At 43.4% G+C, this 12,072-nt stretch overlaps 1 protein-coding gene across 2 annotated transcripts; it reads left to right on the top strand.

Annotated features, from left to right (window-relative positions):
- The first annotated feature begins 2,873 nt into the window (after positions 1–2,873).
- angptl6 (angiopoietin-like 6) lies at positions 2,874–10,844 on the top strand. Of its 2 annotated transcripts, XM_041242023.1 has the most exons (7): positions 2,874–3,470; positions 4,365–4,431; positions 4,643–5,334; positions 5,980–6,205; positions 8,813–9,006; positions 9,346–9,616; positions 10,185–10,844. In XM_041242023.1, the coding sequence occupies exons 3-7, from the start codon at positions 4,675–4,677 to the stop codon at positions 10,373–10,375; spliced, it is 1,542 nt and encodes a 513-aa protein (XP_041097957.1). In that variant the 5' UTR covers positions 2,874–3,470; positions 4,365–4,431; positions 4,643–4,674; the 3' UTR covers positions 10,376–10,844. The 2 variants fall into 2 exon arrangements, with proteins under 2 accessions (XP_041097957.1, XP_041097958.1); XM_041242024.1 differs by lacking the exon at positions 4,365–4,431.
- The last annotated feature ends 1,228 nt before the right edge of the window (positions 10,845–12,072 follow it).

Genomic DNA, 12,072 nt, shown 5'->3' with positions numbered 1-12,072 from the left:
CAGCAGATCGGTTCCTTCTGCGCAACCCTTGACAATGTGTTCCCTCGTACTGTTTGACTGTTTTTAAGCCAAGTGTGTTTGTATCGCTACCAACTCAACCGGAGTCACTTTCCTTCATGCTGTTTTTGCAAATATTATTATTATTTTTTTTTTTTAAAACAGTTGTTCCTGTTTTCTATATTTGAAAATTTAAATGTAAAATGTTATGGACATTTAAATTAGTTTTTCATGATTGCAGTTATGGTGCAAACATCTGTTTAGAGTTGTTGGATGACTGCCATGTATACACTGAGTATCACAGAAACGACCTTTGTTTTCAAGTGTTTTGATAAACAGTTTTTTTTGGCAAAAAACAAACAAAGAAAAAAAAACCCGAAACAAACAAACAAACAAACAAAAAAAAAAAAAAAAAAAAAAAAAAACATACGTAGCTTTCATGGTAAAACGTGGAACATACAAGAAACGCTTGAAACTATTCACTCCAAACAGAAAACACGAAGCCAGGCACAACGGGCTACTGGATCTTTTATTTACATTGTTTTATATTAAGCAAATGCTTCACGTTTGACACTGAAAAGCAGCAAGACTTTTTGCACTATTAGGGGGTGTACATAAATCTAGTTTTGTTATCTTATCGCATTCCCATGCACCAGCCCCACTCATCTTTTGTAAAGTCAGTGTCTGGTAAAATGACATTGTTTAGTCTGTGTTGTTAGAGAAGGTCCTTGTCTACCAAGGGTTTCACACAGATGTCCGGCCATGCACTGCAAAATTAGATTCAATTTAATGCAAATCCATTCTTACTTAAAAAAAAAAAAAAAAAAAAAAAATCAGCCCTACATTTTTTTGTTAATGATCTGGGAGCATGTTTATTTATTCTGTGACAGAGTCAGAGGGAGGCAGCAGAAACTGCCTCTCAGGGATATAAACAAACTGGACTGCCAACCAGGCCCGATGTCCCATGAAGAAAGGGTGACTAGAAGTAAAAGCAGACAGCCGGGTATCATTTTACTGTAAAGTTGAACGTGATGATGCGTTTGGACTCCCATCGACAGGAGATCCTGCTAATGTTGTGCCGATGCAATATTGATAAGGCGTGTAGATTCATTTCTTTTTTTTCTTTCCTGTTTTTTTTTTTTTTCCCTGAGCCTGGCCGGCAGATCCTCTCCAGTGCCTGAGTCTGTTCACTTCCCTCGCCCTGCTTCTCTAAATAAACCAGACGTTATCATCACTCAATTTACAGGCTCTGATTGCAACCAGGAGCAATGACTCTAACCTCCAGGGTTGCGGGTCCCCCTAGACATGGCACCCAACTGCTTGGCAGTTCCGTTAGATCATTTTCCATGCTAAATCCAATTTTGCAGTCAAGCCCCTTAGTTATACTATGCATATATTATGCTTTTCAACTTCTCTATCTTTCACCATGCTTTCCATATCCTTTTGCACTTTGAAACATTGCTGCCCAGTGCAGGGATGACAATAAGACTCCTATTGCATAGCAGTGTCTCCCACTGCAGGTTTCAAAACCAGCCTGATTAGCCACAGTGTATAGGTAACAAGCTCAGAATTGGGTCTTATTAAGAAGCTCATAGCAAAACAAGGAATGGATAACAGTGCTATGCAGCGGGAGTCTTATTTCCATCCAAAATAGCAAAGCTCTACATCAGAAGCAAAGCCTAAATCAAAACAGAGTGCTTCATTTAAAGAAAAGTGCATTTTGGATCCCTGGGATTATAACATTTGTAGTTTGTTTGCATTTTTGGATGACCTATGGTTTTGTTTAAAAGCAGATAATAATGGTGCAAACATTGAGCTGTTTGATTTAACAACACATCATAAAAATAGAAGTAATCACAAACATGGACCCATTGCAGCACTGTAGAGGGAAGGTGCAAGAACCAATAAAGAACGTCATTAAAAAAAGGGAGCCTGGAATTCTTGTTCTTGTCTTTTCAAGGCAAGCATGCAGTTTACAATGACAAAACAAACAAAAAAAAACACAGAGGAGCAAAGTAAAGCACAGGGACAGCTACAGATACAGATGCATCAACTAGAAACAAATGCATCAAAGAGTTGTGTGTTCTGGATACATATTTAATTAAAAAAAAAAGAAACGCACGATAAACTGCAAATCTACTGCAGAAAACTCTTCCAAGGTTTGGCTGGACTCTATGTGATGTGTTCTGGCTTTTTCCTTGTTTTCTGTTGTTTTGCTAGAAGGCCAACGACCCACAGCAACTCTCAAAAGCCAAGTAATTACACCTAATGAGGGTTTGCAAGAGCAAAGCAGGGCTTCTTTCAAAGCAGTTCGAGCCACCTCCAAATTACTGAATACCAGGGAGGGAGGGAGAGAGAGACAGGCACGTAGCGAGTTAGCCCTTTGTCTGGCTAAAGCTGTATTTACTGTACATAACCACATCATAGTTTAGCCTTCCTCAATGGCTGTTTTAGATGTAGTGATATAAGTTAACCCTCCTTCCCTTGCCATCACCATTAAACCTGCTACCCTCGCTGCGCATCTCCAGGTAGGCGTGCAGCAGTAGGTGGTTATAAATAATCTCTGAACTCTGTTAACAAACCTTGACCACCTTTTTTTGCTTGTTTTTTTTTTCCCCCCTGAGCCAGGGAGCAGAGAGTGTGAAGTGACAACGATTAGGAGAGGAGTGAAAACGGTACACTTTCCAAAGTCATAAACAGAAGGCTTAGAAACGTTTAGAATTAATCAGTCCGTATTTTCCAGTTTACAGAACAGAGATAGAGAGAACTGGAATGGATAAGCAAAACATGGAGAGAAAAAGGAAGCTAGGAGGTTAGGTGGGGGCGGGAGCAGGGGTGGAGGGGCGGGGTACTGTAATTGTGTTTGGTTTTGCGATTCACTTGTCAGTAGAAGACCAAAAAAGGAGGAAGGACTGATTGAGTCCTACAACGCCAACAAGACTTTCTTTGTCTTATTCTCTTTCCTCTGGAGTTTACTGCTGTTCCAACTCCTGTGTTTACTGTGAAACTGGATCTCAATTGGGATCCAGCATCTTGAAGGCAATAAAACGGTTCAGGCACCTTTTTTGTCTTCAGACAAGACAAGACAAGACAAGACAAGACAAGTGTAATTTGTTGTGGGAGCTGTTGCTGCATGACTGTTCACTTCTATAGCTATCAGAATATCAGATCAGATCAACTGCATATGGTCCGTGTTACAGTTTCTCATAATCAAGCGCGAATAATTGCTGGGAATCACTGCTGGTCTTTCTCCAGCTCCCATTATCCTGAGAATGGAGCCCAAGCGGTCACTGACCAGAGGATAAAAGACATCCAGGACTTCATTTGCTGACAGATCTCTTGAGAGTCTCCGAGGGCCCATAGGGATTGCCCTGGAACCTTCGGACAAGGAAACGCACCTCTGATCCCTGACAAAAAGACCGGACTGTAGTAGATTTTAATAGAACAACAGATTTTAATAGAACAACACGGAGGTAAGTTTTGAATGTACCTGCAGCACTAACGAAAATGAAATGAGCATTTTAGAAAGTTAATTGAAGGGCATTCCTATTCTGTGAACACTGATTTCTTTAGTTAGTGTTAAAGATGCTGATGTATCTCCCAGTGGTTCATCATGAGACAGCTCATTTAGAAAGTTTGACGGCCGTGCTCTGACAGCTTGATCCGTTTCAACGGGAGACTAGAGCACACAAACAGAAACTCCATTTCAGAAGAACCAAGTTAGAAAGCCAACCAACTGCACCCTGATAAAAGTGTAGAATCACAAATATGAACGCTTGTTCCTGGGTTGATGTTGATTTTTAACACAACTGTACCATACTTACCTGTGACATAACTATGCTTTACCACACTTCCCTGGGCTTTTACTGTGATACAGTGCTGTAAACTGTTCCAAGAGCACCGGGGGGGTTATTCTGGATTAAAAGGGTGCTCCCCAAACCTTCGAAGCAGTAAACAGGAAAGTGGTCTAATAGTTTTTTACAGAAGTGCTTTAGGTTAATTACCAGAGTTTACTGTGTGTGCCTGATTATTTCCAGGCAATCTCAACAATGTTTATCTTCTCCTCTCTCTAAACATCTCTGGATAGCCATGAAGAAGCCAATAAACCAACATGTGGCTTGCACTAGGGCAGATAACATAAACTCATTAGCAGTTGGAAAACAAGAAGCGCCAGTCTGGGTTTATGTTTGCATTGAGACAGCTGTCTCAGATATTCTAGTTTCGAATGGCCCTGCAACTTGAACTTGGTGCTCCAGTGGTTAAAGAAAAGGGCTTGAAACCAGGAGGTTCCCGTTTCAAATCAGCCTGTGACTCAGTGTGTGTGACCCTAAGCAAGTCACTTAACCTCCTTGTGCTCCATCCTTCAGATGAGACGTAAAACTGAGACCCTATTGTAAGTGACTCTGCAGCAGCATAGTTCACCTCTTAACCTCGGTAAGTCACTTTGGATAAAAGCGTCTGCTAAACGACTCATTAATAATAAAAACAACAATTTGCAAAGTAGTGAAAATTACATTAAAGCTGCAAAGAAAGTAAAAACTGTTATAATTTGAAATATATACATATTTTTTTCAAGTTATCAAAGTGGGGATTCACCCATGGCAAGAACGATGAACCAATTGAAGCATGCTGTTTTCTTTTACAGATTTTTAACAAACTTGCAGTCAACGCAGAACAATGGGAAGACTAACAGCAGTAGTTGCACTGATCCTTTTTGCCTTCTCCAGTGTGGTTTCTCCTGACGGTGGCATCAAAAAAGAGGCCAAGAGCAAGACTGAGCATTACCGGCACCCGCGTTCCCCTGAACCTACCACCCAGTCGACTCAACCCACGGGGAAATGCTCCTACACGTTTATCGTCCCCCAGCAAAAGATCACAGGAGCGATCTGCCTGAGCACCAAAAACCCAGAAGACAGCAGCGGCGCGGTGAACAAAATGGAGCTGGAGGACCTCAGACTGGAGCTGAGCCGGCAGCAGAGGCAGATTGAGCACCTCAAGCAGGTGGTGGAAGTGAACGGAAGCCTCCTGAATGAAGTGAAGTTTCTGCGCAAGGAGAGCCGCAACATGAACTCCCAGGTGACCCAGCTCTACACCCAGCTCCTCCACGAGATCATCCAGAAGAAGGACCAGGCGCTGGAGGCCACGCAGCTGGAAAACCGACTCCTGAATGCCACCGCCCTAGTCCTCAGGGTGTCCGCCAGCTACCAGGAGCTGGAGAGCAAGTATGGAGCCCTGACCTCGCTTCTAAACAACCACAGTCTTGCCATCGCTCACCTGGAGAAGCGATGCCAGCTCAGAGCCAACGCAGTGCCCACGCATGGGACCCAGACACAGCAGGTAGGTGCCACTGTGGGAAAGCTTTTTTTATACACATGCACGTGTGTTTCAGACATTCTCGCTAGCCACCTGTGAATGCTTTACCATACATAGAGCACTTACCTGGCATTGACCGTGCTATGCCTTCTCTGTGATACAACTATGCTTTACAACATTTTGCTGTGTTTTTACTGCGATACAGTGCAGTAAACCTTTCTAAGGGCACTGGCAGTTATTCTGGATTAAAAGGGTGCTCCCTAATCCTTCAAAGCAGTAAACAGGAAGGTGCCTAATTGGGTTAATAGTTTTTCACAGAAGTGCTTTAAGTTGATTACCAGGGTTTACTATGTGTGCCTGATTATTGCTAGTGCCGAACACTCGCCAGGGTTCGGTTCGTGCACGTGCCTGCTTCTCGTCGAACAAAAGATTTAGCGAATCAAGTTGTTATACTACATGTAAAAATCATGGGAGAATAAAAAAAGAAGTAAACGAGTGAATTTGCATTTTCTTGTTAATAATACTGCATTTGAAAGGTTTGTCTTTGTCTTTTCCGCAACTTCTGCTTTAAAAATCTTGACAAAACTCGGTCTATTTCGTTGCCCACAACACCTTTAAATACCAGATTTCATGCATCATCCTTTCCTTTCCACGGGCCAACCCCTCCAGAGCTTTGTCTTGCCTCCTCAAGTCCAAGAGGTTCCTCTCAGCCCTGTCGGCAACCAGAACCAGAGTCAGAACCAGGGGGAGTCGAGCAATGAGATCCAGAGGGACCAGACAGACAAACAGTCCCAGGAGCGCCCCAGGTGGCAGGCTGTTCAACCTCCCCCCGCATCATCGATCAACACCCCCACCGAACGCCCATTCTTCAGCTCTGCAGAGACCAAGACGCCAGGTAGGCAGGGAATCAAACTTGGATCACTCTTCGGACATTTTACCATAGTCAGATTACACATTCATTTATATGCATTTTAGGACTGAGACATAATTAAAAAAAAAGAAAAAACTATATGAACATAATTTTGATTTTTTATTTAACATGTAATCAAAGAAACTACGAAATGATCTCGCAAGTCTCTGCCCGAAGCCATAATAGTAGTACAGTAGTCCATGTTAGATTTCGAAATGTCACATTTTAAAATTTGTCAGCTGTTCGTTAAGCATATGGAAAACTACAAAGCGATGTGTAATTCAATATGTTAACTGAACATTATTCAGCAGGGTTCATTCAACTTTATGAAGCAAAATAAGTTAATTCTATAGGGTGAGTAAAATAAATGTAATACAATCTAACCGACGTTCTGACTAGAAGTCCTTCTCAACATCATGGACACTGAGAACCGCTGGCCAGTGGGCTTATTAGATTTCTATTGGTAGTTCTAAAACCTGTTAAAGGGTGTGTCATAGAACTGGACATTCCCTTTAAGCATGAAATGCCTCTGGAGGTGTGTTTTGCACTCTGGGGAAAAAAAGTCGTTGGCAAACACTACCACTAAAAGGGGAAGTGGCACAACACTGGAGTTGTTTTTCCATCCCACACCCTGCTTCTGTGAACGTTTGCCCAGCTGGGCAGGCAACGGTTTACCACTTTTCCGCCCTGCAGTCTCAGCCACACCAACACGGTACACCGCAGACGATGCCTATGGGGCTTATCTCAGGTCCAGCATGCTTTTCCTACTAACAGCCTCTCTTCGAGGCATTCTACAGCCAAGAGCAACTGAAACAGTCTTAAAGTTTACACCAGCACTGGCAAGTCTGCTCTCTGCCATGCTTTTCCCCACACATGCCATGCATGTGCCATGTCTGTGATGGGCCACACCTGCCTGTGGTTTACCATCAGTACTCACCAGGCTTTTTTGCTGTGGTTCACCTTGCTATATAATACACTAATATAAGCTTATTATAAAGGAGACCTTGTAAATAGTGTTTATTTTTGTGGTTTATTTTGTGTTATTAGCTTATTCTGTGTCGGTACTTGTCTCCACCTCTGGTCCTGGGGGCCCCTATCCAGCAGGTTTTATAGGTGTCTTTACATCACCAGTGGCTATCTGGAGCACCTGTTAATCTGGACTAATTAAGCCAATAAATGGTTGAAACAAAAACCAGCAGCCACAGTAGCTCTCCAGGACCAGCGTTGGAGATCCCTGTCCTACAGTATAAATATGCATTAATTCCACCAGCAGGGTTCATTTTAAGCCTAATTGAAAATCCGTCATTTCAATGTGAGAATGTGGACGGAATGGAGCAAAGAGAGGGTCTTCCTTCGTGGTCCAATCCACTAGTCAATGTTGTTTAACTGAGGCAAGTGTGTATCAAAGACTGCTCCTGGTCTGTATGTTCACGGGTGGCCAAAGTTGGCACATGGAGTCCTGGTTTTTGTTCCAACCCTGTTCTAAATTGTTTTATCAAACCATTTCAACCTCCACCCAGACCTTGAAGTAGTTACTTGTCTCATTTTATCTGTTAAACCTGGAGTGGAACAGCCACCCAGGGCTGTGATTGGACACCCCTGTGATGGGGGTTAAGAAGGAGCTCCAGCGGGCCTGCTGCTAAAAAGCGTTTCAGAGTGTGACTGTATACCGTTGTTATTTGTTAAAAAAAAACAAAGTTTTATTTATTGTTATGAAACTCCTCAACGACATCGCTATTTCAACGGATGCCTGATCAGTTTCGCCAAACACAGTCTTTGTTTTTTTTTTTTGGTGTTTGTTTAAAAAAAAAAAAAAAAATGTTTGAATGTTTTGATAACAGAGTATGAGCAGACCCTGTCTGTGATCTGTCATTACACAGTGATAAGTGATAGCCAGGGTCCAGCAGGGATGTGTGATGGGAAAACACAAACAAACCAGCTGTTCACACACTGGGGGGGGGGGGGGGGGGCATTCCAGCAGCGGTACGGGGGACGTTAATCACTGAGACAAAAAACATGAAACAAAAGTCGAGTAGCTGACAAACGTTCTTGGCGAATGCTTTCATCAGTGGAAACACTGCAGTTAGCTTCTAGGACAACTCTGGGCCTGGAGAGCCACAATCCTGCAGGTTTTCTGGGTATCTTTAAATCAATTTTTAAATATATATATTTTTAGCTCTAAATGTGCTGCCTTTTTTTTTTGCAAACTGATCTAGCAAAGGCGTCATTATCATTAACTGTTAGGGTATTCTGGGGAACAAATTAGTTATCCAGCTAGCTCTGAAAAGCCCTTCTAAAAGTTTAGCAGAACTAAAAGCATAGCAAAGTGCAACATAGAATAGTGAAGGCGTGGTAAAGCATAGCTAAGCAGTGTCACACCCGGAGAACTATCATAAAGTATATTGTAAAACACGGTCCAGTGAATGCATAGTATAACCATGGAAAAAGCAATGGGGACTGCCGAACCACTGCGGTAAACTTCAGTAAGCGGGAGAGGGCATTGCTGTTGAGCAAAAGCTTTCCTGTTCACTCCTGGTCCCGTTCTTCAAAGGTTGACACAGCTGTGTTATTTGCCCTGTCTGGTTCCGGCAGGGCCGTGGCGGGATTGCCAGCACGCCCTGGCGGAGGGAGGCAGCGCCAGCGGGATCTACCTGATCAGGCCTCGCAACGTGAACAGGCTCCTGCAGCTGTGGTGCGAGCAGAGCCACGCCGACGGGGGCTGGGCCGTTATTCAGAGGAGGCAGGACGGTTCCGTCAACTTCTTCAGGACCTGGGAGCACTACAAGGTGAGCTTCCAGATTGGAAACGTGCGGCCCCGCTAAAAGAAACGGCGGCATCTAAAATTCTGTGTGACAAACGTTTCGAAGACCGTGCGTAGAACTTCCTGGCAGGACGTTTGTCAAGAGAACGGGTAATATGCAAATACCCGCATTTCAAGAGCCAATCAAATCATGGGAAAGTCGCCAAATGACTTCTGCATTCAAAGCACTTTAAAAGTCAGAGTTCAGTAACTGTAGACATGTTTTGCCTTGATCTTTCAATAAATAAAGCAAATTAGTCTCAAACATAAAGCCACTCCTTTGCCAGTGATACAGCGCCTCCTGACTGGAGTGTGTGTTTTACAGCAAGGCTTCGGGAACATCGACGGGGAATACTGGCTGGGTCTGGAGAACCTGTACTGGCTCACCGCCCAGGAGGCCTACAAGCTGCTGGTCCTGATGGAGGACTGGCAGGGGAGGCAGGTGCATGCGGAGTACGACAGCTTCCGCGTGGAGCCGGAGAGCGACTCGTACCGCCTGCGGCTGGGTCAGTACCAGGGCGACGCCGGGGACTCACTGTCCTGGCACAACAACAAGGCCTTCACGACGCTGGATCGAGACCGCGACGCCTATACCGGTACGGTTAAACTTTTCATTCCTGTTGACCTGTAATGTTCATCACAGACCCTGTATTGGTAGCACTGGAGAATGTATTTTACTAGTTATACTGTACAGCCCACATTTATTTACTCTGTTTTTGCATCTCCTAGAATTTTAGGATTGAGACATAATTCTACATGGTGATGCAATCTTCCAGTTCTCATTGATTTTGGTATCAGTTGTGAGAGTAAAAACTAGCTGCTCGCAGATCTTGAGAGAATCTTGAGTGATTCATTATTTATTTATTTTGCACCTGCGCTGTTCAAGGCTATATCTTGAGGGTGGTGCAGTGCACCATGTGATTGTGATGGGTGGTCATACCACACAGTGGTGCTGGAACACATTTCATAGTGGGGGTGTTGAAAGCCATCGAACAAATCTGTAACCCCTGTATATAACGAAAGCCGGTACACAGCACTTCAAGCCCCAGCACCCCTTGTTCTAGTGCCCCTGATTCGACGTGGCGTTGGTGGGGAATAGGCGTGTTACTCTGAGCTTGCACTGACCGATCCCCAGCCCTCATTCTCCAGGTAACTGTCTTCCAGGTAACTGTGCCCATTACCAGAAGGGAGGCTGGTGGTACCACATGTGCGCCCACTCGAACCTCAACGGGGTGTGGTACAAGGGCGGGCACTACCGGAGCCGCTACCAGGACGGGGTCTACTGGGCGGAGTTTCGCGGAGGGTCCTACTCTCTAAAGAAGGTCACCATGATGATAAAGCCCATACAGCACTGAGGGCTGGACTAAGCCCCGTGCAAGCCACAGTCCACAGCTGTCAAATAGCTGTCCAACCAAATAATAATAACGAAGCAGGACTTTATGACTGGGGGTGGGACGGGGGGGGGGGGCATCTGGGTTTTTTTTCCCCCCGTATTTTCTCTGACTATTTTTTATTATCCTCGGGAAAGTGATTTGTGCTGAATTGAGGTCGTCCAGCGCAGTGCAGTGCCTGTGCGCCTTCAGCATCACTCCTCTTGCAGAACCATTTCATCAACTGTTTGCTCCTAGTTACAGCAATCCCAAGACTCTTACTTTGTTTAAACGTTATTCAAAATGCATTCTGCTGCGAGGGCTTTGTGAAAGAAAAGCCAGTTTATTGCATACCTGCCTAAAGGGTCAAACACATGTTTGGGTGAGCACTGTTCACATGCAAACAAAAGCTGTATGAAGTGTTTGTATGCTTTACATAAATAAAATGTTTTAAAGCACAGCCTGCATGTGTGTGATTTATAATAAGTTAACATGTGCTGTACAGGGTGACTGTTTGTATTAGACATCATTTCACACTTAGCAGTTCCTGTTGCCCAAACTGCACAAGACGATATCTCTTACAGAACTAGACGCCCTTCTCCTGACACGCTCACCTCCTTAACTATCAGGCTGGGGAAAATGGTTGGCTTTTATTTATGTTTGATGCTGCAATATTTCTGTTGAAGATAACAAGTTGAGATGACTTGCTATCTGTTTAATTTCTATTTTGTGCAAAGAGAAATTTATATAGATTTCGTTTTTTGTTATTATTAACACAAGCATAAAATCGAATTTCGATCTTCAATTTCGTTTAAGTTTTTTCATTTTTTATTTAGGACTTTTCCTAGAAGCAAGTACCGATAAGTTGCATCTGATGTATTTCAGAATGACAAACTTGCCTCCTCTTTTGGTAACAGAGTAATCTCATCTGGTAAATAAGATTACAGTCTTTTAAGAATTCATTGAATTTCCCCACTTCTCTAATGATATCTCTCAACGAAGGGGAAAGAATACATTAATATTAATTATCCCCAAACCTGCCCTAATAAAACTTCCTCAGAGTAAATGCAGAATGGTAATGCACAGTGAAAGCATGGTAAAGCAAATAAGCATTGTAAAGCCTTGACAGGTGCAGAAAACGTAAGACAAACTTCCTTATTGGAGGACAGGCTCCAATCCAAGAGCTGGTGTGAAATATCACCGGTCTGATTATAGGCACGTCTAACGCAACTGCCTTCAAAATAGGACGCCACAGTTTGCAACCAGAAACTTTATATATTTTTTTTTTTTCTGTGGAGAAATATTGATTCAGAATGTTTCAAATTACATAAATACTGCTTGTGTTCTGATTTTCGTTTTTCAAAGAAAATGTAATTAGGTACCTAATGGGTTAATATTTGGTACACAGCTGTATTCTATGATTCCATTGCCGGTGCTGTCCAGTAAAAATGAAATCACAGCCTGTGTCAGAATAGGAGTGGTGTGGGTAAGAATATATGGTATAAACAGAAGGCGTATTTACATTAGTTCCAGATTTATTTGCAATAATCGCTCCCCTCTACCATCAGTGGTAGTTGAGGTAGTTGAAGTCGCAAACAATAACCAAAGTGATCAATACAGTGTCTCGGGTGCAGGGTTCGGTGGTGCTGTACCCAGTTGTGTTGTGGTAGCTGCGTCCCCTT

The sequence above is a fragment of the Polyodon spathula genome, unplaced genomic scaffold, assembly GCF_017654505.1.
Source record: "Polyodon spathula isolate WHYD16114869_AA unplaced genomic scaffold, ASM1765450v1 scaffolds_892, whole genome shotgun sequence".
Lineage (NCBI taxonomy): Eukaryota > Metazoa > Chordata > Actinopteri > Acipenseriformes > Polyodontidae > Polyodon > Polyodon spathula.
The sequence above is the reverse complement of the archived record's forward strand: the minus strand, read 5'-3'. Positions and strand labels throughout refer to the sequence as shown.

Bases quoted from the DNA above. Each gene is read 5' to 3' on its own strand.
- angptl6 (XM_041242024.1), top strand. From the start codon at position 4,675: ATGGGAAGACTAACAGCAGTAGTTGCACTGATCCTTTTTGCCTTCTCC. The intron at 5,335-5,979 runs GTAGGTGCCACT...CAACCCCTCCAG, and splicing joins ATGGGACCCAGACACAGCAG to AGCTTTGTCTTGCCTCCTCA. The intron at 9,617-10,184 runs GTACGGTTAAAC...ACTGTCTTCCAG, and splicing joins AGACCGCGACGCCTATACCG to GTAACTGTGCCCATTACCAG.